Source organism: Gallus gallus, chromosome 3, assembly GCF_016699485.2.
Source record: "Gallus gallus isolate bGalGal1 chromosome 3, bGalGal1.mat.broiler.GRCg7b, whole genome shotgun sequence".
Classification (NCBI taxonomy): domain Eukaryota; kingdom Metazoa; phylum Chordata; class Aves; order Galliformes; family Phasianidae; genus Gallus; species Gallus gallus.
The window spans coordinates 79,186,828-79,209,849 of NC_052534.1; the positions used below are offsets into that span (position 1 = coordinate 79,186,828).

The 23,022-nt window shown below is 45.2% G+C and overlaps 2 protein-coding genes across 3 annotated transcripts in view; one reads left to right on the forward strand and one right to left on the reverse strand.

The window, feature by feature from the left end:
• Positions 1-12,079: 12,079 nt before the first annotated feature.
• LOC121110236 (translation initiation factor IF-2-like) lies at positions 12,080-14,188 on the reverse strand. The gene is made up of 3 exons (XM_046939778.1): positions 13,903-14,188; positions 13,669-13,726; positions 12,080-13,084 (listed from the first exon to the last, which is right to left on the reverse strand). Exons 1-3 carry the CDS (start codon positions 14,169-14,171, stop codon positions 13,013-13,015), a joined length of 399 nt encoding a protein of 132 aa, XP_046795734.1. The 5' UTR covers positions 14,172-14,188; the 3' UTR covers positions 12,080-13,012.
• A 257-nt stretch (positions 14,189-14,445) lies between these two features.
• Positions 14,446-23,022, forward strand: part of PHIP (pleckstrin homology domain interacting protein) — a 104,556-nt gene continuing 95,979 nt past the window's right edge. For both annotated transcript variants that reach the window (XM_040697732.2, XM_040697733.1), the window contains exons 1-4: positions 14,446-14,651; positions 14,741-14,799; positions 14,969-14,998; positions 15,095-15,154. In XM_040697732.2, the coding sequence (XP_040553666.1) occupies positions 14,606-14,651; positions 14,741-14,799; positions 14,969-14,998; positions 15,095-15,154 (195 nt within the window). In that variant the 5' untranslated portion in view covers positions 14,446-14,605. The remainder of the gene's footprint in view (positions 14,652-14,740; positions 14,800-14,968; positions 14,999-15,094; positions 15,155-23,022) is intronic.

The window sequence follows — 23,022 nt, forward strand, 5'->3', positions numbered from 1 at the left end:
AGACTTGCGTCGTATTCTGTGGAAACCCTTCTTTCTACCTGCAGCCTCAAATCTTCATACAAAATTGCTGTTCTGCTTCAGTTGAGGACAGTGGATAATACATTGAAATTGCTGTTAAACAGCGCTATATACTTGGTACCTGGTAGAAATGGAACAACGAACGTTATTTTTGAGGTGATTGTGGTGTGGTGCAGTGGAGTAGCTGATGATATATATTTTTCTTAGTATCCATCTTTCAACTCTGCAGCTCATTCTAAGCGCCTTTTATAATTTTTCTCCTTCTCTTTTCTCCAGGGGCCCTGGTATTTCTATTGTTACTTCTGGGATGGGAGGGGTGAGAGAAAAGATGTTCCCTGTTCTCCAGTGATATTGATTTGTATTGCTCAAGTGGTGGCCATTATGTCTGAGGATACTTCTTGCTTGTTTAAGTCAATAAATAAATGACTGTTGCTTGACCCAGTGTTCCATTTCTTCTTTGGGAAGAAATCTCCAGGTGCCGTTTCTAATTGAACAGGAGATTAAAAAAAAAAAAAAAACAAGCATGTCTGTACTTAGAAACTTAAGACTGAACGTAGAGGCAAATAGCATTGCTATGTGCTAGGTAGTGCAGTAAAGACTGCTATTGAGGTAAGCGCCAGTGCTGCTCTTGTGATAGGTTTGCCACAGCCAAACGAGGAGTCTGTTCTCTGCATCGTGGACATAGTTTTGGAAGAAACTATAAAGTAAGTTGCTGGTTTTGGCAGTGGAAGGTAGAAGGCTGTAACAAAACTTGTAGCCTAACGAGAAGGAAATTATATCTTTTTGGTTTTTTTTCCTCCATTGATATCTACTGAGCAGTCCTGTGCAGTACTTTCTGATTGTCCCTGTTGAAAAGTGTTAATGTAGACACTGTGATTGTAGGATGTTGTGTCTGAACTTTTCCCACAGAATCACCAAGGTGCTTTTTATAAGCATTTACCAATTCAGGGCTTTATCATTTCTGTGCGGAGGGGTTTTTGTACTCGAGATTTTTCTGTAGAGTGCTGGGAGATGCTCAAGCTTACCTAAATGGGGGAGGTCTTGCAGCGATGGTTTGCAACAGAAATGCAACTTAGGCATAAGTACTGTAAGACCCTGACACATCTCTGGATGGGCTTCTCTTAAGGGTGCTCCTTTTACTAAACCTCCAGCAGAGAGAAGTAGGGTCCTTCAGTTAATTGGGCAGTATCCAAACCTAACAGTTTTGGCACAAAATTCCCTTGTCAGCTTGACCAGATAAGTAGTTGCAGTTCAGAGCTAGAGTTGTGGTACAAACATTTAACAACAGCAAATTGACTTGGCTGAAGTTTAATGAAACACGCTAACCCTGCTGATTCGAGTGATACTTTTGACTTTTCAGAAGTGCTTTGGTGGTGCTTTGCAGTGTTTTTCATCTGTGTCAAGATCTCAGAGAGGCAGGAAACGTTGCAAAGAACTGTATCAGGTTGTAGAATGCTTTTGTTTTTTTTTAAATTAAATTAGACAGCACCTTCAAACATACATAGCTAAGATATTTTGTGGGCGTCTGGTGATCTGCAGAGCCCACATCCACGTTTGAGTTTTGAAGTGTTACTTGAAAGTGCCAGATGCCACATCTCAGCCACGAGGAAACTCGCATCATCAGTATTTAATGATAGGCTGCTCTGCACTCATACACGGCGTTTGGAAGAATTCTCAGCCGTGTGACCTTTCTGGGAAGTAACGGATGGGTACTTCAGGGTACCGACAACCATTTTATTGTTTTTGTTTTTAATTAGGATTGTTTTCAAGTTGAAAGAAAGCAGGCGTGTCAGAAGCAACACTTGAGTGAACGATCAGAAAGTATCGGCGTTCTGTAGTTAGACCCCCCCCCCCCTTCCTTCCCTGAGCTTTATTTGGTTTCTTGTGGCTGTTACTTTCTGCTGCTTCCATGTCCTTGAGTGACCTTGAGCTAATTGCACATAGCAGCAAATGCTGCTCTTGTTATTTTGACTCTTGAAATGGCAAATGTGGTGTTTTGTGAATGGAGAACTGCAGGAGAGACATTTAAAGGGGGGCTAATGGAAATTTAATGCTTATGCTGAAGAGCAGAGAAAGTTAAGTGAGGGAAGAGGAGGAAGAATAGCAAGAAAATAGATTATTAGGTAACTTAAGGGATATGTCAGTCTTTGTATAGGAATAAACAGCAAAACACACGTATGTAAGAGTTCAAGTTCTAGTGGGATAGAAATATATACATTTCTAAGTTTCCTTCAGGAGAGCCGAAGAAAAGTCCCTTGAGAGAGAACATGGCTTGATTTTAAGTCACTGTTATGTTCCTGATAATAAGCCTCAAGTGCCACAATCTTTGTTACATTTCTGATACAATTAAACAGAAATGTATATATAACCTAAAGGAAATTATACGACTGAGAAACAAATGAGCATTCCGTGTTCTGTAAAGAGAAGGTGGCATCTAATGAGAGAGGGAAAAGTAATCTGGAATGGGAAGGAGTGTACGTCTCTTTGGAATAGATTGCTTTTGGCCTGGCAGCCTCCTCGGATCTTTATTTTCACTTACATTGTTGTATGTGGGACACTGCTGGGCAGCAGATCGGTATTTGGTGTAAAGCAGCAACTTGGCCCCCGTGTTAATTTATATGAAGTGAGTCAGTGAACTTCTACATTTGAATCAAAGTGTGAAAAGATACAGGGGGACTACTTGTAAAAGAGTTTGGCAGCAAGAGCTCTATCATCTTCCTCATTTAAGGATTATCGTTCCCTTACTTGTAGGGAAACTCCCAGAGCAATGCTTTTACCAGTGCTTAAACCACTGCAAACATAATGGTCAGAAGCAGCATTAGAATGCAATAAACAGACTTTTTGCTGTATTTACAAACTGTGAACTTGCTGTAAAACTGCTGGTTTATGGATTATGACCCACAAATTGCCTTCTTCAAGGTCCAGTTCTAAATGTATAAGAAAATGAAATCACTAATGCCTTTCCTAAAGAAAATGGACGAGCTGAGGAATAATCTATTTTCCGAGGTTACTCTGTAATGAGCTGAAGCATTAGCAACAAAGTAGTTCACACATAAGAAGCAAGACTGTCAAGTGTTGGACTAGTATAGCAAAACAGCATTTTATTGTAACACCTTCCAAGATAGTTCTGGTGCAAAGTGATTTAAGTAATGCTACTGTGCGAATTTGTCTATTGATACTAATTATCCCCCCCCCCCCCCCCCCCCCAGTATGGATTGAAAGGATTGAGGTTTTTTATCTGCTGAGATGAGGACGAAGTCAGTAATCTGAATTCACACCTGAACAAGAAATTGAGTGCATGGGCCCATTGTGCTTAACTTCAACGCTGAGTTTGTAACAGTGGTGTAACTTGCAGGAATTGTTTTGTCACTGTTTTGACTCGTTTGGAAGCAAATTTCAGACGTGAGGCCTATAAAAATGAATTTGTTTTGGAAGCTTTCAGGTACTAAGCTGCCTGGCACGAGTCTTACTCTAATAATGAACAATTTAATGTGAAGTGATAAAACTGTTAAAGTGACAAGATGGAGCGTGGATGTAATGACCTTGTCCAAGTCTTCCATCCATTTCCAGAATCAACGGAAATGTTGCTGTGGTTCCTCATGAATGAAGGTTTTAGAACGAGACCTTCTGCCTTACATAGGACAGCTGGAAGGCCGTTCTTCTAGGATGGCTTTTCTTAAAGGCATCAGAATATAGTAATGATCTGCTGTCTTGAACCAAACCCCTCCTTGTTTCTGATAATCTGTAACTGAAGAAGGTGGAAGACTTGAACTCTTAAAGGAAGAGGAAGGGACTCATAACCACTGGAGGTGTAAACATGTAAATTGCACCTGGATTAACCAACAAGAAGAAAGGAGCAATGGGTCTAGAGAACTTGCCATTATTTACAGTTGCTTCAGAGACATCTATTGTGTCCAGGAGGGAGGAGCTGGGGATGTCCCAGGGTCAGGTGGCAAGAAAGCTCCCTCCCAGCTCCAGGTCAGGGAGGAGAGGTGTGAATGCCCTGCAGGGACTAGCTGCAAAATGAATGAGAGGAGGAGAAAAGGGTGACCCTGTAACCTGGGTTTGTAGGGGTGGAGGAAGAGATCTCATGCAACACGAGAAACTGATTTTTCTAGGAACAGATGAAACAGGGAAACATGGCAAAGTTATTTGTGTGTGTAAGTGAGCCCTGAGTATCACTACACCTCTCCCACCCCCACTAGTCTTGTATCAACAATTCAGTTACTGAGTGTACTTTTTGGTTCCCTCTGGGCTGCTGTGTATTTCTGTAATTAAGCATCACTTTGGCATCAGTGCCAAATTTCCACTTTTAGGTTAACTACTGGTTGATGAACCTTTGCAGTCTTTCAGAAAGCTTTGCCAGCATAGGGAATGGGGTATGTGGAAGTTTAATCTATCAGGAAACTGTGACACCGAGTCTGGAACCTGGCATAAAAGACTTCCATATTATATTATAGAGCCTTATAAACGTATCACATTCAGTTGTTAAATGCTAATCTTTTTTTTTTCCCCATAGGCTCTATTTGGAACCCTATTCTAGGACCTCATTACTCTGCTCATTAGAAACTCCCTGTACAGGGACGTGATTTTCCTTTGTTAGTTGTAACTGCCAGCTTGTGAGCCTTCAGCCAAGCACAGCATTCATGGTGACAGGTCACAGAGAGACTCCTAAAATCAGTAGGAGAGAATCTTCTGTGATGCGAATGGAAGTCTGTATCCTCTTTGCTTCAGCTTATCTGGAAAAGAGGATAGAAGATAAAATCTCACTGACTTTTTTTTGACTTGAAGGTGGTGCTCACACAGGATAAGGGGTCTGTCTGACATCAAGATGCCAAGAACGCTGCTGTATGCACAGGTGGCAATAGGTATCAACTTTGGAGGCGAGATAGGAGGTTGCAGATGAAGGTAAACAATCCAGCATTTCAAAAAGGTGGTAAGTGAAAACAACGGTGGTGCTCCTGTCTGATGCAGGTCATCAGTTAACAGGGAGTCCTCTACAACTTCATTTGCCCTTTCAGGATGGGGTGGTGCTTTCAGTCCACAGACCTGAAACACATGAAGTAGTATGCAGAGAGCAGCCTGCAGTACTGAATGCCACATTCTCAGAAATATCACATTTTTAGAAAAGTCAATGGCCAATTTGGTTTATTACCGGTAACAATAGCCTTGCTTTGTATCAGCAAACATGATGCTTTCTGGCTCCTTGATTTCATGGAGCAATCGGACAACCATTCACTTGGTACTGTACACCTCTTTACAGCAGTGCATCTGTGGTTAGCAGTTTGATATTCTGTCACTGTTGGGCTGCGAATGAAGGGCTCTGTTACCTACCACTTCCCTCAAAGCTGCCCGGACTTTTGCCAGCATGTGAGACCTGATTTCATCAGGTAACAAGAAGCCCCAAGTCCAAATCCCACAAAAGAATTCTTGTCAGTGCTCTTCCTGCATGAGCCTTCCTGCTCCTGCTGAAGTCTGGCGATGTGTTTGATCACCGCAGCTCTTCTTTGCATCGTGCCTCGAGCACCTTACGTGGATTCATTGTGAACGACTGCGGCCAGCTGTTCGCTGCCTCTGACTGCAGGTAGTCAGCAGTTTGGAGCACTGCAGAAGTTTGAGACCTGCTGTGAATCTCCCTGTTGGCTTAATTTATGTTTACCTCCATCTACTGTTACGTTGCTTTCTTTCAACTGTTCAGCAGCCATATGCTTTCTATTTTTTCAAGTTTCCATTTTTCACATCAATTCTTCCTTCAGTGATCTTTGCTGTAGTCCTGAGAAGCTTTTATGGTCAGTTGCCCTGCACCCAGAGCTTTTGTGGGACTTCCATCAACTAGAAGCAGCAAAATGCAGGTGATACCAGGCTCTCTACTCATTATGCCTTAAGTTTAGGATCCCTGCGACCCAAACTCTTGCCAGTATTTGCAAATCTGTGCCAAGTGATATAGCAATGTTTTGCTGTATATCATATGCTACGTACGTTACCGTATCGCATGATACACGTAATGATCGGTATCTTTACTAAATCAAAGGAAAATAAGATCATAAACGTCAAGTGCTTATTGTATTAATAACAATTAAGCATTTCACACTTTTGTCATAGTTTACTGGTCAGAATGATCAGATGATTCATGCACTTTGTGAACTATACTGAGATACGTTGGGGTTTTGTTACAGACTGGCTGGGATTTAACTCACCCTGTAGAACTTCTGAACAAAGGACACTGGTGTTGGATGTGTTCCATACTTTACATACATATCTCACTAACATCCAATTTTGATTTTTAGAAGTGAATCACAGTGGCAGTCTTTGGCTTTCAGTTTGTCTCCGTGTCACTGAGCTGGCAAGTTAATGGTGCTAGGGTGGGGCCCCCCACATGGGCCCAAGCTGCACCCAGTTCCTCTGCAGACATCCCTGCCACGGCTCAGGGCTCAGCTCAGCCCAAGCTATAGCCACCGAAGCAGGACAGCTGCATCTGCCCTGTCAGAGTTTTAACAGTATGAGTGCGGCCAGAGTGTGGCAGTCAGCCGCAGAGTGTAAGCACTGGTACAGTTTGGCTTACTAGCACTGAAAATTCAAAGCAGAGGGAAGTAACAGCAAGTACCGCTTACCTGACGCTGGAAGCCAAACAGTTACTGTCTGTGATTACACCGTGTCCTGCCCTCCTGCAGAGCCCCGTGCTGGTGGAGGCACTCAGCAGCCTCTGAATGGCTCAGGGAGAGGAAAAATGCAGGGCTGCCAACAGAGCTGCGGGCTGGGAGCGCCCCAACAGCCTGCACCGACTGCCCCACAGCCAGCCTCAAAGCTGTACTGAGGCTGACAAAAGCCCAGGAGAGCAGTGGGCCGGGAATCAGTATGGCCATTTCAGCTGGAGGTTTTTCTCGTTTTCTTTGAGTGTAAATTATTTGGTTTAAGGACCTAAAGAAAGAAGCAGGACTTAGGACTGCTTATATGGATTGTTTCCTTTACTACTTGAGAACTTAAGAGAGCTGAGGCACTGCCACGTTATGAGAATTTAATAGTTGTGTTGTGGGTTTTTGGTTTGTTTATTTTAAATGAGGCTATGTACAGGAATACCCCTTACTGATTTGGTTGGGGGTTTTTTTGCTCACAGTTGTCAGTGAGTTGTCTGCAACCCAGGGAAACAAAAATGTTGGGCTTTAAGACCTGGCAGCAGCACTTAACCTTCTCCTACCAGAAACACTGAGGCTGGAACCTCAGTCAAAGCCTCTGTGATTTGAAGTATCCGATTCCAAGCTTTGGGAGGATAAACCACTTCTTTAGTCATTTACCTGAAGGACGCCGGGCTGGCAGAGCCTGCTTCCAGCATGCCAAAGGAATGTCCAATTCTTTTAATCTTATTTTTTTCCAGTTATTTAAATAGCTTTACACCGACTCTGGAGTTTGTTATAGCACTGGTGTTCTACCTGTGACTACTGATTCACCCACCGCTTTCTGACCATCTGTGTTCATCTCATAAATACAGTGAACCCAAAGCTCAGAGGCTGCCAGCACTCTGAGAAGGATTTTTGGTAGTTTGTTAGTCAACTCTTTTCTGCTTCTAGAAAACAGATTTACCAGAATTCTCTGAAACTTACCTACAGGCTGAAATTTAAGCTTTAATCTGAGGCATTAATACAGGTTCTGATGCAATTTTGATTAACAGCATCCAAGCGATCCTTTCTTTGATAGTCAGTGTGCTGTGTGCAGTGTCACCTCAGTTCCACGTGAGCAATTCCTCCTGCGGCTCAGCGGAACAGCACACCTTGTTCTTCTCCACCCCCTGATTTGGATGAATTGTATTAGATTACATAGGAGAATTTGTGTTTTCTATTTTTATTTCTCAGCTTGCGGGAATTTGATGTTTTTTTTTATCTAGAGGAAAATAAACTGTGTAAGCCTCAGCTTTCATTTCTAATAAATGTCTTACAGATAAGGCTTAAAGCATGACCCAGCTGTTCTGTCACACCAAACCTGCCTGGCATGCAAACAGCAAAAACCCCAGTGTTTCTGGGCGAGGATTTTGGAGAGTCCCAACCCCTCAAACGCTGCCATGCCAGCGTGGTATTCCAGTATTTAACAAGGTGACTCAAACACCATTTGTATTTACGCAGAGGGCTCAGTGAATCTCACACACTCATTTGTCTCTGAAGACACTTTCAAACACATATACAAAAACGCAATACACGGACTAAATAGATGCATTTCTATCATGGCTGGAATAATGAACTCCAAAAACAGAGCTGTGTTAAAAAGAAATACCTGTGCATTTCTTTAAGTGCTCGGTCTAGTCATCATAAAACATCTTGTTCCTTTACATTAGCTGATTGAGTTTTAGTATTATTCAGTGCTTTTCTTACAAGGGCCTGCTGAGAGGCAATTAGGAGTAGTGAAACTTGATGCTGAAAGATCAAGTTCAGTTCCTTTTTTATTTGATCTCAGAAGCCTGAGCTTTAATACAATGCACACATGCAAAAAGCAGCAGCGTGCAAAAGCTGCAGATTCCACTTCAAGAGCACCTGGCTGTGGGACACTGACTCCAAGCAGGGTGAGAATGCCCGTAGCAGAGACTATAGCATCACTTGTAGATCCCTGAAAGGATTCTCAGGTCCCCAAAGCTGTCCATTCTGACTTGGGAGCCACAGAACTGCTTGTCCTACTTGCAAATCGGACGCAAGAAGCATTTCCAGAGCACGCTTACCACACGGACCCCACCAAAATGGCGGCCCGGCCCTCACACAGCAGCTCTGCGGATTTACCCTCTTGGGTGTGTGGGAAATACCAGTTCAGTTCAAATTCTTCCCCACGTAGGTGAACACGGAAGAGAGCAAAATGTTAAGAAATGTGGATCCACGGCCCAGGATTTTTTCAAAAGATGTATCAGTAAGTGGGGATCAGGACCTCAGTGATGTGTGCTTGGTGGATGACTGACAGATCACACACACTATGCCAAGTTGGCACAGCCAGCCAAACCGTTCAATGCTAACAGCATGGAAGTCTTACACTCTAAGTGCAAATATTGGTACTCCTCACGTTACATCGCTGTTATTTTGGGGAAAGCAGATATTTCTATAACACAGAAATAAAAACATGTCGCAGCTCTAAATGAAATCAAACTGCACTTGAAGGAAAGACTTGGGAGAAATGAAGCGTCGCCTCAGTGCCCCCAGTGCAGCGATGCTGGGTCGGATCAGACTAATGACCCTTCCTTCTGCATTCTGGTATCACGGGGTGTTCTACCTCTAAGTGTCAGCTCTTCGGACTGCTGAAATCTCTGCTCTGGTGATTCTGAGGCAAAAGTAAGGCCTAGACAGCTACATTTTGTGATGGGGACAAAGCTGCATTTTTTATTTGAAGTTATTTGACTGTTTCAGTTCTTGAACCACGTCCCAGAGTTTACAGAAGCCCCTGGTTTGTCTTTAACACAGGTATTTGGCATGCCGTGCTATACCTTACCTCCTTCACATCTTTTATTCTACTTCCCCAGTACTTAATTCTATTTCCCAGAATACTTCTTCTTGATCCTAACTGCTTTCCTCACGTACCTCTGAACTGTGATTCTTTGGGGATAAGGCAACACAGAATTCCAACACAAGGTGTGCCATCAGTTTCACGTTAGAGTTCTAGGGAAAAATAAAATCCCATATTCTCAGTGGCGAGTACACGATAGAGCGGTCTTTTTAAAAGATTTATGACCAGATATCAAATTTAGCTTGGCTTAGGAGCCCATGAGGAACATAACTGACTCACTTCTTCCGACAGATCATTTTAAATGTAACATCACAAAGTTTTACCAGCGTTGGTCTTCCACCCTTCTCTGGGCAGATCTCCCATGTTTCTCACGGCCTCCTCTGATTCTATCTAAACTGCACTGTGCATATCTGCAAACACTGAAAGATTTCTCCTTCAGCCTTTCCTGTAATTACAAGTGTATCAGACCATATCTCGGATAACAGCGTGGCAGAATCTCTCGAGTTATTACATTGATGTTAATTTGTGACAGTCCACTGCCTTAACTTTGTGGAAGTTCCACAGCGATACCACTAGGAAGTACAGTAACTGCAATTGGTTTTGAAAGTTTTCTAGGAGTGACCTAAGAAAATAACTGCCAATGTAGGAAGCAACAGTGTAAACACACTTTTCTTCTCCTCCTTATTTGTTTTTGAGTACGCCTCCTCTAAAATACGCCCCCATATATTTGTTTTTTTGGAAGTCTTGCTTAAACAAACAAAGGAAGAAGCAAACCATAATCCTTAAAATTCTGAGAAAACTTCTGGGATGTCGCATGGACGTGAAACCAAAGATGGCAAAGATCCCACATGCTCTGTGAAGAGCAGCCCAAGGGCCAAATGTAGTACAGCAGCTCAGGCTTTTTGTTGTAATGGTCCAGATAGATCGGCAGCGTATTCAGCATGGGAAATTGTACTGTCAAACTGATTTGGTAACTTTAATCAAAAGTCTTTTATGAAATACAGGGGCGCAAACTAAATGACTTGAAATAAACGGGGGGAAAAAACCCTTAAACTAATAGAAGTCCTTTATTCAGTAGGAACTGCATAGGTCTAATCCTTAGTTTCTCTGTAGAAGGGACTTTTTTGTGTCCATTTAGAGATCTAATAGCGAAACTGAAAGAATGTCACAGTTGCTGCAGTTTATATGTACTTGGGTAACAATGGGCTGCAGAGAATGAATTTCAGCCAGACTCATTTACTACTGAAAATACAAATAGCAGATAGAGCTAACTTCAGAAGCTTGATTGTATAGTTTATAATTTATTGTTTATTTTGTACACACAAATGCTGCATAAAAAAAACACAGTGCCACTTTTATAAGTGACTTGGATTTAGCTCTTCTGCCTGTGGAAGATTGCTAATAAGTATATTAGAGGTGAACCGATCCTCATACTTTTATAAAACATGAACTTGCCAATGCTGGTGGTACTTTGAGTAGTATAGATTTCTAATTCTACACTGCTTTCCACCATCGTGAGAAGAAAGCAAAAGGAGAAGTGGTTTATTTTGGGCTGAGTGGGAAGACATCTGCATTCTGTACCAAAGGGTGCACTGAAAAATGTAAAGAAAGGCTCAGGATTGAAACACACGGCTTGGAATTTGGTGCCTGGTGTGGGCAGGTGACACCAGCTACACCAGCCGTAAGGAGCTCTCCAGTGGCAGGCTCAGTAGGGTCACCAATGCAGCGTGCAGAGAGGATGCATTTCAGGTACGAGGCGTAAACAAGTGAGTATTTAATACCATTCTGATGTGAAGCTGTTTTGTTGAATTGTAGGTTATTATTTAAAAGTGCAGGAGGCATTTACTCACGGTAGTATTGTATTTTGGCACAGTCGGTTCTTTCTGCAGATAGAGAATATAGACGGTAACAATGAAACAAAAAGTTGGCTGGCTCCATAGTAACATCCCTCTCTTCTCACCCTTGAAAAATTAACGCTTGGCTTCAAGAGTAAGAACCAACACTCACAAAAAAAGATGAGCAACTGGTGGTGATCATTCCCATTGGGAGGGGGGAGGAGGGGGAAAATGAAACAAAACAAATCAACCAAGGAAGCTTGGTTAATGCTTTACGTTGTTCTCAGCCCCCCAGCCCCCAATATTGTGCTTCAAATATTTAGCTACATTGTCCGGCTTGGCGATTTACAAACCATAAATACTTCCCTTTGTCTATAAAGAAAAGCCCAGATTTCACAAGAAACAGAAAGCCTTTCACATCGAGAGCCGCAGCCAGCAAGCAGCGTGCTTTCTGGTTACAGCATTGTTAAACTACACCAGCAAACCAATATGGGGAAAGAAAACGAATTAAAAACAATAACAAACAAACAAACAAAAAAACCCTACACAAAAATCAAGGAGAAATCAAAGATACTACAGTCGTATTTCCTAAAAGCAAACAGTGATCGAAGGACATTCGCTCTAATAGATCTGTATTCGGATATTTACACCTACTGAAGAAGGGAAAAACAGGGAGATTGAAAATAAAAATAATAAGGAAGAAAGCAGGCCACGGCAGCAAGCAGGAGAAATGTAAAAACCTTTGGAGCACTTCATAATTGACTCAGTTCTATGTCTCAGCTTTATTAGCAGCAAATTCTAGTAATCTTTCTATTAACAACATGATTTCAGTGAACGCACACGAGCATTCCCATCTGAAAGTCACAAAGTGCTGTGAGACCCTTCGTATCTGCAAAAAGAATACGCAGTGCTACCGGCGTTAGAACAACCAAATTACCAGATTAAAGTAATCTGAGATTTTCGTTTTTTTACTCAAATGGTTATTATACCCAAAGAAAGAAAATAATTCCTTTTTTCTTCCCTTAAATAGAGATTTATGGTTTTTTTTCAGAGTGAAAACGTCTCATAAAAAACATTAAATCTCAGTGATGAAACAGCAGCGATGCGTTTGTACTTAAGGATAATGCAAGGTGACAAATCACACGGAAGAGGGGGAATTATTTGAAAGCACAGCACTACGGACTATAAAAATCTGAGCTGGGTGTATTTTTCTCCATGTAACAAAAACATCCTCTGCTGAATTGCAACAGGCAAAAAAATAAAAATGCCCTGAATTCCCCCCAAATTAATGGAGCATTTATTGCTGCTGCAGGAATTCTTACAACCGGCTTGAGCACGTCTCACCAAACAGCAACAACCCCGCATCTTCTCTTGTGGCCAGCGGGGCTTCGTGTTAAGCCACAGATAAGCAAGGAAAAAATCAGATCTCAGCAGTAAGGAGAAGCGGGGTGTGCGTTTGTGAGAGCTCTCATTAAGTGCTGTCTGTAGTACTGCTGCTGGTCGGGCCTGAGCCAGGGAATGGATTCCATTTTGGGAGGCGCTCTAAAACATTCAATAAAAGACAAAACCTTTATTTCAGCATCAAAACATTTTGATTCTGTGGCTGTATTTTGAAGCGCACCAAGGAAAGTTACGAGGCGCTGCCGAACGGGGAAGCTCAGTGTATCCACGGCGGTTTTCATCTGCTTTCAGACTCTTGAACTGTTACAAATCCCCTCTTCCTCGTCGTGTAGGTTGGTGCCGTACATAACTGTGCTTTCCTATACGTAAACATCAGGGGAAATTAAAATGTTAATCGCAGCATTCGCGCAGCCCTTTGTTATGAGAGCCACCTCCGAGAGATGTTACCGTACGCGCCGCGCAGCGCTAAGAACGACTCGAGCCACTTCATTTCATCAGCCTTTATTAGACGCCGGGTGATCTAATTTTGCCATTTCGATTCAGCCGAGGCGTTAATTTAAAACGGAGCCCGAAGACAGAACGGGGGCCGTTACAGAAGGGGACACGCGGACATTTTGAGACGCACGAAACGAGGGGAGCTCCGGATACAGCGATCGGAGCCCCTCGGAGCCGTGCCCCGCGTCACGGCGGGCCGGGCCGGCAGCCCCAAGCGCAGAGGCAGGCAGGGCCGCGGCTCGGGCCCGGCACGACGCGAAACCACCGCTCCGCGACACCCCTACTTACCGGGCCGGGAGCGTTATCTTCGTCCATTCGTATTTATTTAACCTTTTTAAAGGCTGACCGCGGCCAGGCCTTGCTTTATCTGGACCGCTTTTGCCCCGGTTTAGCCCACGCGTGCCCGCAACCCGCAGCCCCGCGGCGGCTCCGCGCGGCCGGCAGTTACCTCACGGCGCGTCCGCGGCCGGGCGGCGAATCGAGGCGCCACGATCGCTCTGGCGGCGCTTTTGTGCGAGAAGAGCAACGATTAGGCAGAAAAAAAAAAGAAAAAAAAAAGAAAAAAAAAGAAAAAAGGAAAAAAAAAATTAAAAAAAGCGAAAAAAAAAAAAGCTCAATTCTTTTTTTTTTTTTTTTTTTGTCCTAAAAGCAGCTCAAGGAACCGCAGCGCCGCGTCACTTACGCGCCCCGAGGCCTCGCGGGCAGCAGCAACGGCAGCAGGAGGAGGAGAAGGAGGCGGCGGCGGAGAAGGAGGAGGGTCGCGGTGCCGCCCGCCCCCCGCCGGGGCCGCGCTGCCCGGGGGCGCTCTGCCCGCTCCGCTCCGCGCTGCGCCACTCCGCTCGGCCACTTCCCGGCTCCCGCCGCCCGCGCGGCCCCGCCTCCCGCCGCCGCGCGCCGTATCCCTCCGCGCTCCGGCCGGCCGCCCGCTCGGCGCAGAGAAAGCGGCCTCATCCCGCCCGCCCCGCCTCCGCCGCTCCGACATCTTCTCCCCGCGCGAGCCGACCGGCCCGCCAGTCAACGCGCTCCCCTCGGTGTCGGCGCGGCGGGGCGGGAGCCGCGGGCCGCCCGCCCTCCCTCCCCGGCGCTCCTTCCCCGCCCGGGCGGCGGCGGCTGCGTCCGGGGACGCGGGGGGAGGGGCGCTGCGCTGCGGGCGGCGGGGCTGAGGCGGGGGGCGCGGAGCGGAGGAGGAAGGGACTCTTTCTCCGGGCGGAGGGATCGCGCTGGCGGCGGCTGGCGGTGGCGGCGGCGTTGCGGGCGGCCGCGAGTTGTTGTTTCCTCCTCCCGCCGCCGCGCTGCCCGCGGGGCGAATGCCGGAGCCGAGGCGCTGCCCGCGGAGCCGGCGGTGACAGGCGCGGCCCCCCCGCACCTCCCGCTTTCCCCTCGCCATGTCCGGGGACGGCGGCAGCAGGCACACGGCGGAGCTGCGAGCGGGTGAGTGCCGGGCGGGAGGGGGAAGAAAGGGCGGGCGGGCGGGCGGCGGGGCCGGGAGCCGCAGCCCTCACCCTGCCCTCTCCCCGCAGAGCTCTACTTCCTCATCGCCCGCTTTCTGGAGGACGGGCCCTGCCAGCAAGCGGCTCAGGTAGGGACGCGCGGGCGGATGGCGCCGGGCCTGGCCGGGGAAGGAGGGGAGGGAGAAAGGGGGGGGGGAAGGCGCGGATCGCGCCCACCTCCCCTCTTTCCTCCTTCCTAATTTTTCTCTTCGTTTCGCCCCTTCCCTGCCCCCCGACCCCCTTTTGTTGCTGCCGCAGGTCCTGATCCGAGAAGTGGCGGAGAAAGAGGTAAGCGCGGCCCGCCCCGCCCGCGGCCCCCCCGCCCCCTCCCTCTGCCTCCCGCCCCCGGCCCGGCCCCGCTCACGCTCTCCGCTCCCCCCGCAGCTGCTGCCCAAGCGCACGGACTGGACGGGCAAGGAGCACCCGCGCAGCTACCAGAACCTGGTAAGGCACCGCCGGGCCGCGGCCGCGCGCTGCGTGCGGGGCTTCGCTGCTTCTCCCTTTTATTTTTCTCCCCTCCCTCAGCTGCCTGCCCGAGAAAAATTGAATTTCCCGCAAAAAGAAGGAGGGGAGGAAAAAAAAAAAAAAAAAACTTGAAAAAAAAATTCCGAAGTTGTTCCCTTATTTTTTTTTCTTTTTCCCCTCTGTATTTTTTTTTTTATTACTGTGTTTATTTGTTTCTATCTCGCCAGACCCCCCGCGCCCCTCTCTCCCCTCGCACCTCCGAAGGGGCCGAGGGGCGCAGCGCGCGGCCGCACTGCGCGAGGCGCGGAGGCGCCGTTCGGGCACGCAGCGCGGCGCGGCGCAGCGCGTCACGGGGGCGCGCCGAGGGGCGGGGCCAAGCGGGGTGCGCGCGACCGGGGCCGCCGGCAGTGCCGCCAGCAGGCGGCGGCGCGCCCCGCGCCCACGGGCACCGCGCGGACGCACAATGGCTCCGAGCGGCGGCGATCGGCCCGGCCCGCTCCGTGCGCGGTGCCCGTGGTTCCGAAGTGCGGGGCCTGCCGTGTGCAGCAGTGGTGAGCTGCCAGGTTCTTAGCGCGGATGGAAGTTGTTTTGCTGTTGGGTTGCTTGTTTTTTTTTTTTTTTGGCTTTTTTTTTTTTTAATCCTCTTTCTGTTCTTACTGTGTGTTTTCGTAACAGGTGTGGGTCTGTGGTAGCAAAGGTACTGCTTGCAGTGGTGTAGTTCTTGCTAGCAGTGGTGGGCCTGAATCCATCCATCCATCTCTGTTTTCTAGTACGCTGTGAGCTGTGCTAGTTGGGAAACTGAACTTAAGGTGTCTGACACGTGCCTGATAGCAACCTGTTGCCAGTGTTGTTTTCAGTACCACGTTATAATTCATCCTCTACCTGCTAATGGCGCGCCCCTAGAAGGCTGAACCCCGCCTGTCCCAGCAGTGCTTCCCTCCAGGCTGCATGCAAGCTCAGCACTGAGGTGTGGACAACTTTGAGCTCATGCCTCAGGAGAGAGAACAGCCCCCATCCCAGCCAATAAGCCCTGCTCACGTGTGTGTTGTTCTAGACGCGTGTAGGTGAATGCCACAACATGAGTCGTGGGCACTGACTGCACTTGGAACACTTTATTTGTTACGCTGTGGTTTTCTTATTCTAAACCGTGAAGTGAGTTTGCCAATGCATTGTAACACACGTGGGTGTCAAAACATTGGTAGCAATTGGCCTGTTGGAAATGTGTTCCTGGATGGTAATACTTTCCCATTTTCTTAAGATAATAAAGAAACTCTACCAGCAATTTTAAAGTGCTGATAATTATGCACGATTTCTTAAAACTATTAACAAATATTTTTTTTAATTTTTTTTTTTTTTTTTTAAGACCATGTTATCCATTTCAAACAGTGAGCACACATGACTTGGTAAAACTTGATATGAAACTTTCTCTTCATGTGTTTTATCTTTCAAAGATTGGAGATGCAGCTTTGGTGTGGAATGGGTTTGGTGTTCTTCTGTGTCATCAGCATTTAAGAGATATGTGGACAGAGAAAGCAAGGAAGACAATGGGAAGGTTAAGCTAAGAAGTCTTAATGGGAAATGAATTCATTCAGACTCTTCTTTCCAAGCATCTTTTGTTTGCTGGAACGTAGATAAATACCTAATTTAGTCAGAATAAACGTGTAAGGATGTAAGATGTACATCTTACAACTTGATTGTGAGTACATGTGTTTGAAAATATGGTAGTGATTAGATCCTTTCTCTTTTCCTGCTCTTTTATTCTTCAGAAAGCTTTCTTCTAGTGTTCAGCGTAGGTCAGGAAGTCTTCCTCTTCTGCCTTGCCCTACCTTGAAGCTGGGAGAAGGGAGGAAAAGAAGTTGGTTACTTTGTGTTTAATACTCTCCTTCCTCATGTGTGCTTTATTTTCCTCTTGTCAAAGTTGTGTGAACTTTGTATCACTTGACGTTTGCAGGGTGTGGGTTACATTTGATACAAAGAAGTGTTTTGTCTCGTGTCATTAAACAAAAACTTGTTCATCTCTAACCCGAGAATCCGTGGCTGAAGTGAGAGGCTGCCATTGGTTTGAACCTCTGTTTCTTTTTTAATACCCACCTTCAAGATGCTGACCCTTGTTTCTGAAGGAAGCAGAGTTTGTCATGTGTTGGTGTTACCCTCGGGTACCCTGAACTTGTACTCAGTTCTACAGAGGGGTCCAAGAAACGCTAAGAATCAAAAATACCAATGAATGTAATGCTGTAAAGCCTTTTGCTCTAGAGGGGTACAAAGGCTCTGTGCAACAGCTGATGGGATTTAAGCCCTGTCTCTTGTTTTATTATTTGCAAACTGATGCTACTTATTATAGATGTATTCTTGTGGATCTTGAGGAGCTTTTTTTTTTTTTTCCAATGGATGATGCTTCTGGTTTTGTCTTCTTTGTGAAAACATTTACTCAGGGAATCTTCCTAGATGTAACTCTTTAATATTAGACTGAAATTCAGAGTCTTTAATATTTTATTGCTGTAGCATAATTGATGTAAATGATGTTAAACTTATTAAAATTTTAACCTTGTAAATTACTCTGATTTTTCTGTTTGGTCAGCACAAGTAAACTTTGTTTCCTTACAAGCTAATGCTGTTGCAGGCTTGTAACGCTACAAGAAAATACATGAGTTCAGAAAAGCCATTCTGCTACGTTTTGTATTCTGCAGTGGCTTTCTTTCAACTCAAATATTTCGATGTTTTTTCCTGCAGTCAGCAGTTGGGGGTGAAGCTGTCTGATTCGTGCTCAGGGCCTGTAGGCTGTTACTTGAGAGTGCCAGCTGAGTGTTTGTATTGTCTCTATTACGGTTTCTGTTCGTGTTGGGACAGAGGCTTTCTGACAGCTGTGTCCTTAGGAGTCTGTTTGCAGGTGACATAGAAGGATGGTGGCAGGACTCTGCAGGTAGCGGGATGGTTTTTGTTCTCTTCTATCAGTTGTGGTTCACCCAACTTTCACTGCTTTTCCTTCAATTTTGAAAGACTGGGGGTTTCTCGTGAGAGGGGATGGAAACTGAGGAGTCAGTAGATCACCTGTGTAGAGTTGGGTGAGCAAATTGTTTATAGGCTTCGAAGCATTCTTATTAGGGCCTCGACACTCAAACAAGCCACGGTGCATCATTTGACACCGGGGTAATTGTTTTTTCATGTTCCAGTTCCATGTGGGTGTAGCTGCTCTGATTGCGTGCTGTTGCTGAAAGCCGTCCAATTCTGCCGCATCCTTTACGCGCCCATCCAAGTGTGCGGTCAGTCGGGTAAGGGAGCTGAACCGTCTGAAAAATGAGCAGCACCAGAATGCCTGTGGGATGATTCAGCTCGAGCTTTGCGCTCAGCAGCGCGGGCCTGACACCAGTGCCAGGGAGATGGTGAGGGCCTGCGAGCCTGCCGGGGTTGTTCCTCCTGGGAATGGGGTGCTTCAGCCAGCTGAAGGTGACTCGGGATGTGCTTGTGATGGTTTGAAGCTATCATACAGGTGTCGTAGGTCTTCTAGGATGCAAACATGGCGTGTGTGATCAGAACTATTGCATTAACTTGGTTCTTATTTAAAATACCCACGCAACTGTGATTGATTGATTGATTTCCTCTGAGTTGCAATTTCATTCGTGTCGGTGATGATTGAGGAGGGAGATGGCAGAGAACTCGCATCCAGTAGGATGGCAGTGCCATGGGTTTCATGGGCAGGGTGGCATGCTGTGTCGTTCTCAGAAATGTTTGTTACTGTTTTGCTAGCATCTGCCGCTTCCTCTTCCCCTGCCCTCAAATACTAAATGTGATTCAAAGTGAAAATGACAATTTATTTTTAGGCCGTTGCAGTGTTCATTCTATGTGACTTCGTGCACCTTAGCGTAAACAGAAAGAGGATCTGTGGGACTGGGACGTTGGCACCGTACGCTGACACTGAACTTCATTGTTTGTGACACAGCAAAGCGTTTCAGGCAGCGGTACGGTTGCTGTTTAGTAATTGGTTTCTTAATAAGTAACCGAGCACTAAGTGATTCGTTTCTTCAGGGAATCCTGTGCTGTGAAGGTGTTCAGAGGAATAGGGAGGAGAAAAATAGAGGAGGAAAAAGAAAACTGGCATTGAACCCAACAGCTGCACCGTCACCCGGTTCGAGTTGTTAACAGTATTTTGAAGAAAGTATTTTGGAAGGTGGCCTGGAGGACTTGGAATTGGTGGAAAGAAAACCTGTGAGACGACTGTGGTCCTTAGCAAGGATTTTGGTTTCATTTTCAGTGCTGCTGTTGGACATACGGAAACTTACATGACTTCTAGCTCCACAAGAGGGGCATTGCTGTTGTGTACATTGCTCCCACAGCTAAGGACCAAACCACTGCATGGCAAAGTGAGCTGTTCTGCGCTTGTTCCTTTGGTCTGAGACTGAGGTGTTGAAAGATGGACCCAAGAGGACTGTTTAAATTCCAAAGTGTACCTCCCCCTTGTCTTATCTTTTTTTTTAATTTCCCTTTTTTTCCTTAAGGCACACTTTTAGAATTACTATTTTTTAAAAGGGAAAAATAAATACCAAAACATATGCAATGAGTTGAGTACAGGCATATAGTTTACGTGCGAGCCCACAGTAACACACACAACTGAGTGGTCCACCAGGTTGAAAATGCTGCTACAGTTGTTCCTAACGTACCGTACAGTAAGCTGCAGAACTGCAGCAGCCTGTTTGTCTGCCAAGGCTTGGGGATTTTTATCTGCTCCAACCTTACCTATTAAAAGCATGAAGCAGTTGAATAACATGTATCTTCTTGGAGCAGGTGGTTTTTCATCAAGGTCTCTTTATTTCAGTAGAGGTTGTGTGTGTATGTGTGTGTGTTAAAATAATGTGTTCTGCAGGGATTACTGACTGGGGAGCTGAGATCGCACATAATGGGAAGTATGTGAGAAACAAAAACGTTCTGGGCTAATTGTGAATCCTCCAGTTCCTACCTCTGTGTCCCGTTTTCCTTCCAAGCTGCCCCTCTCAGAAATCAAAGTGATCCAATGAAAAGTAATTGCACGTTCCTGCAATTCCTCATGTTATGGAGCTGAGGCAGTAGCGAGTGTGGCAACGGGTATTCAGTTTGATTGATGGCCAGATGTAGTGCAACAATTATTGTAATTCAATTTGGAGCTTGTTTTAGGTAATGTGCTATGTAGCAGAGTAGTTAAGGCTGGGCTGAATGCTGGTTTTGGTGAGATTGAACTCACATCTTGAGATCAAGGTAGCTGACTGGCAGATTTTATTGTTGTCCTGGTGTGGAAATGTGTCCTTTGGGAAGATGTACAACGAAACTTATCGTTAAGCATGTTAGCTGTTGGCGTGGGGGGAAAGCAGCTGTACTTTGGGGAGTGTTTCAGTACGTGAAGTGCTTGGGGGAGAGTCCGGAACGGGGTTATCTTTTAGCTGATGTCTGAAGGAGTCGGCACGCGGCTGCGTTACGCGTTACCGATCTGACTAAGGAGTTAAGTCATGATGCTGTTGATTCATTCGTTGTGATTGGAATGCTGAATTATTCTGCAGTGTCATGCAGAATGAAAATATGAGCACTTAGGCCTGGTTGGAAGGTATCGGCGCTTTGAGTATCGGTCGCAGTGGCTGTGTGCTGTGTGTTCCCCTGCTGGTCTTCTGCCATAAGTGGAGCTGGGATAGGAGGTGAGGGGCGAAGCTGAGGGTAATGCTTTGTAATGTCGTAGGAAACAGTGGTCGTACTTAAGATCTGAAATGCTCTAACAGAATTCTTCAGATTCTTGTTATGGTAATGTTTGAGAAACGTGGCAGGTTAATCACAGAAGTGAGTTGGCTCATTATTCTCCTTACAAAAACCGATCTTATGCATTCAGAGTTAAATATTGCAGAAATGCTGGTAGGAGGAGAAAAGAAACCAGCTAGAATTCCATCTAGGTGGGGCCGGCAGTAAAAATATCCCTGCTGTTTGTTTACTGTCTGACATCACAATTTCGACATCAGATTTTAAGATTTGTGTTTGTAGTCCAGTCTGCTTTTAGCTTAGAGCTGCACGAATTGTTAAGTACTTGTACATCTGTCAAGGCTTCTTCCCTGCTTCCACTTTCTCCTCTTGAGATCAAGACGACTTTCCATCATTCTGTTGGCTTGCCATGAGCTTTTCTATTTCTGACAAAGCTGTAAAGTATCCTTTTAAAAAGTGATTTAATTTCCCTTTTTGTCACTTAAATCTGACTTCAAAGTCTTTTTCTTGCCCTCTCTCTGAGGGCAGTAGGAATATTTGGTATTGGTTTCGCTTCTTTTCATGGTTTGCCAGAAAGGGAGAAATCGTAGAACTAAGACGAATTTGTGTTTAAGCACTTTTTCATTTTTGGCTTCTCCACTAATGCTAATTGTCACATTAACAAATTAATAGTGTTATAAGAGGATTATTTTCTTTTTCCTGAAGGAGAAGAAAGAAGTTTTCACCCAGAGAAAACTTAATATTGCATTTTAAATAAATGAAGTCCCTTCATTTGCCTCTTCGTAGAAGGAGAAAAGGGAAGGGAGTGAGTAAATAACGCTTGCAATGAAATGAGATTCTCATCTTGGCAGATTTTACAATGAAATGAAGCTTACTCTGCTTTTTTCTTAAAATGCTTGTGCATGCTCAATGCTATAGAAGATATATATATATATATATAAAACATGTATTTTCTATATACTCTATTTATCTATATAGAACACATATATACTTTCCTCTTATATAGGAAAATAAGAGGCACGTGTTGACTGCGTAATGGTTCCTGAATTTTTTATAAACTTCCTGGAACTTGCAAGTGCTAAATGGGCCCATGCCACTCATTAGACTTATTATTTTTATTTTATTTCAGCACACAGCTCACTTGGTGTTGTGTTGGTTTGTTAATGAGCTGGGTGCAAGTGCTGCTTGGTGGCAAACTGATTGTTAGGGAAATGCTGCCCAGAAGCATCGCAGCGCTGCTTGGCATCACTAGCTGTTGTCAGCAAATGGGCTTAGACAAGAAGAGGCTGTAGTGTGGATAAAAGGTTTGCTTTAAGATTGTACCTGCTGAAGACTAAGAGCTCCCTTATTTCAAAACAATTGCATAAGGAATTGAGCCTCCCTTATTTCTGCAAGAAAACAAAAAAACCGAGCACATGGCTTCTGACAAATCATGAGACGTATGACTCAAGATGCAAGCTAGCTGTAGTTTTGGAACGTGTCAGAGCTGATTTGCTTCATTTGCCTGAGATTTTGTGCACATGCAAGGATGTGTAAAAAATGAAGGGTGTTGAGTAGGATAAAATGGCAACTGCATTGCACAGGGAGCTTAATGCTGGTGGTCAGATGAAAACCATCGCTAATTGTTAGTCTTCGGGAGACAAGTTCGGGTTCCACAGACACGAGGTCTGGCTGCAGAGAGCTCTCGTACAAAGGGCTGTATTTGTTAGGTTTGTGCTCCTTCTGATAGGAGCGAAGGAGAATAAAAGCGAAGGAAATGGATCCGGGCTGCTGATGGCAGGAACCGTGCACGGCTTTGTCGCTCCTTGCAGTATTCTAATATTCTCGGGCACTCAAGCGTGAGTTCTGACTGTGATTCCTCCCTCTCTAAGCAAAGAGAAGTGAGTTTCATTTGCATGTTATTGATAAGGAAAATGAATCAGAATAGCAAGTTTTGAGCGCTGCGGATTATTTTTTTTGTCTCTTTTACGAGTGCCTGTCTGATGTCATTAAATTTACTCCAATGAACTGACCTGTACCATCAGCTGTAACTTTCAAGTACTTAAATAATTTCCAATATTTTTCAAGAAAAGCCTTTTTCTTTTTAACATGTGTGAATTTTGTAGATCGCGTAACTGTAAGGGAAATTCAGGTGT

Excerpts from the sequence above, each read along its gene's own strand:
- LOC121110236 (XM_046939778.1), bottom strand. The coding sequence starts at position 14,171 with ATGAGGCCGCTTTCTCTGCGCCGAGCGGGCGGCCGGCCGGAGCGCGGA. Across the intron at positions 13,727-13,902 it reads CCCGCGAGGCCTCGGGGCGC|CGCCGCCAGAGCGATCGTGG; the intron begins GTAAGTGACGCG and ends CTCGCACAAAAG. Across the intron at positions 13,085-13,668 it reads GGCCGCGGACGCGCCGTGAG|GAAAGCACAGTTATGTACGG; the intron begins GTAACTGCCGGC and ends GTTTACGTATAG.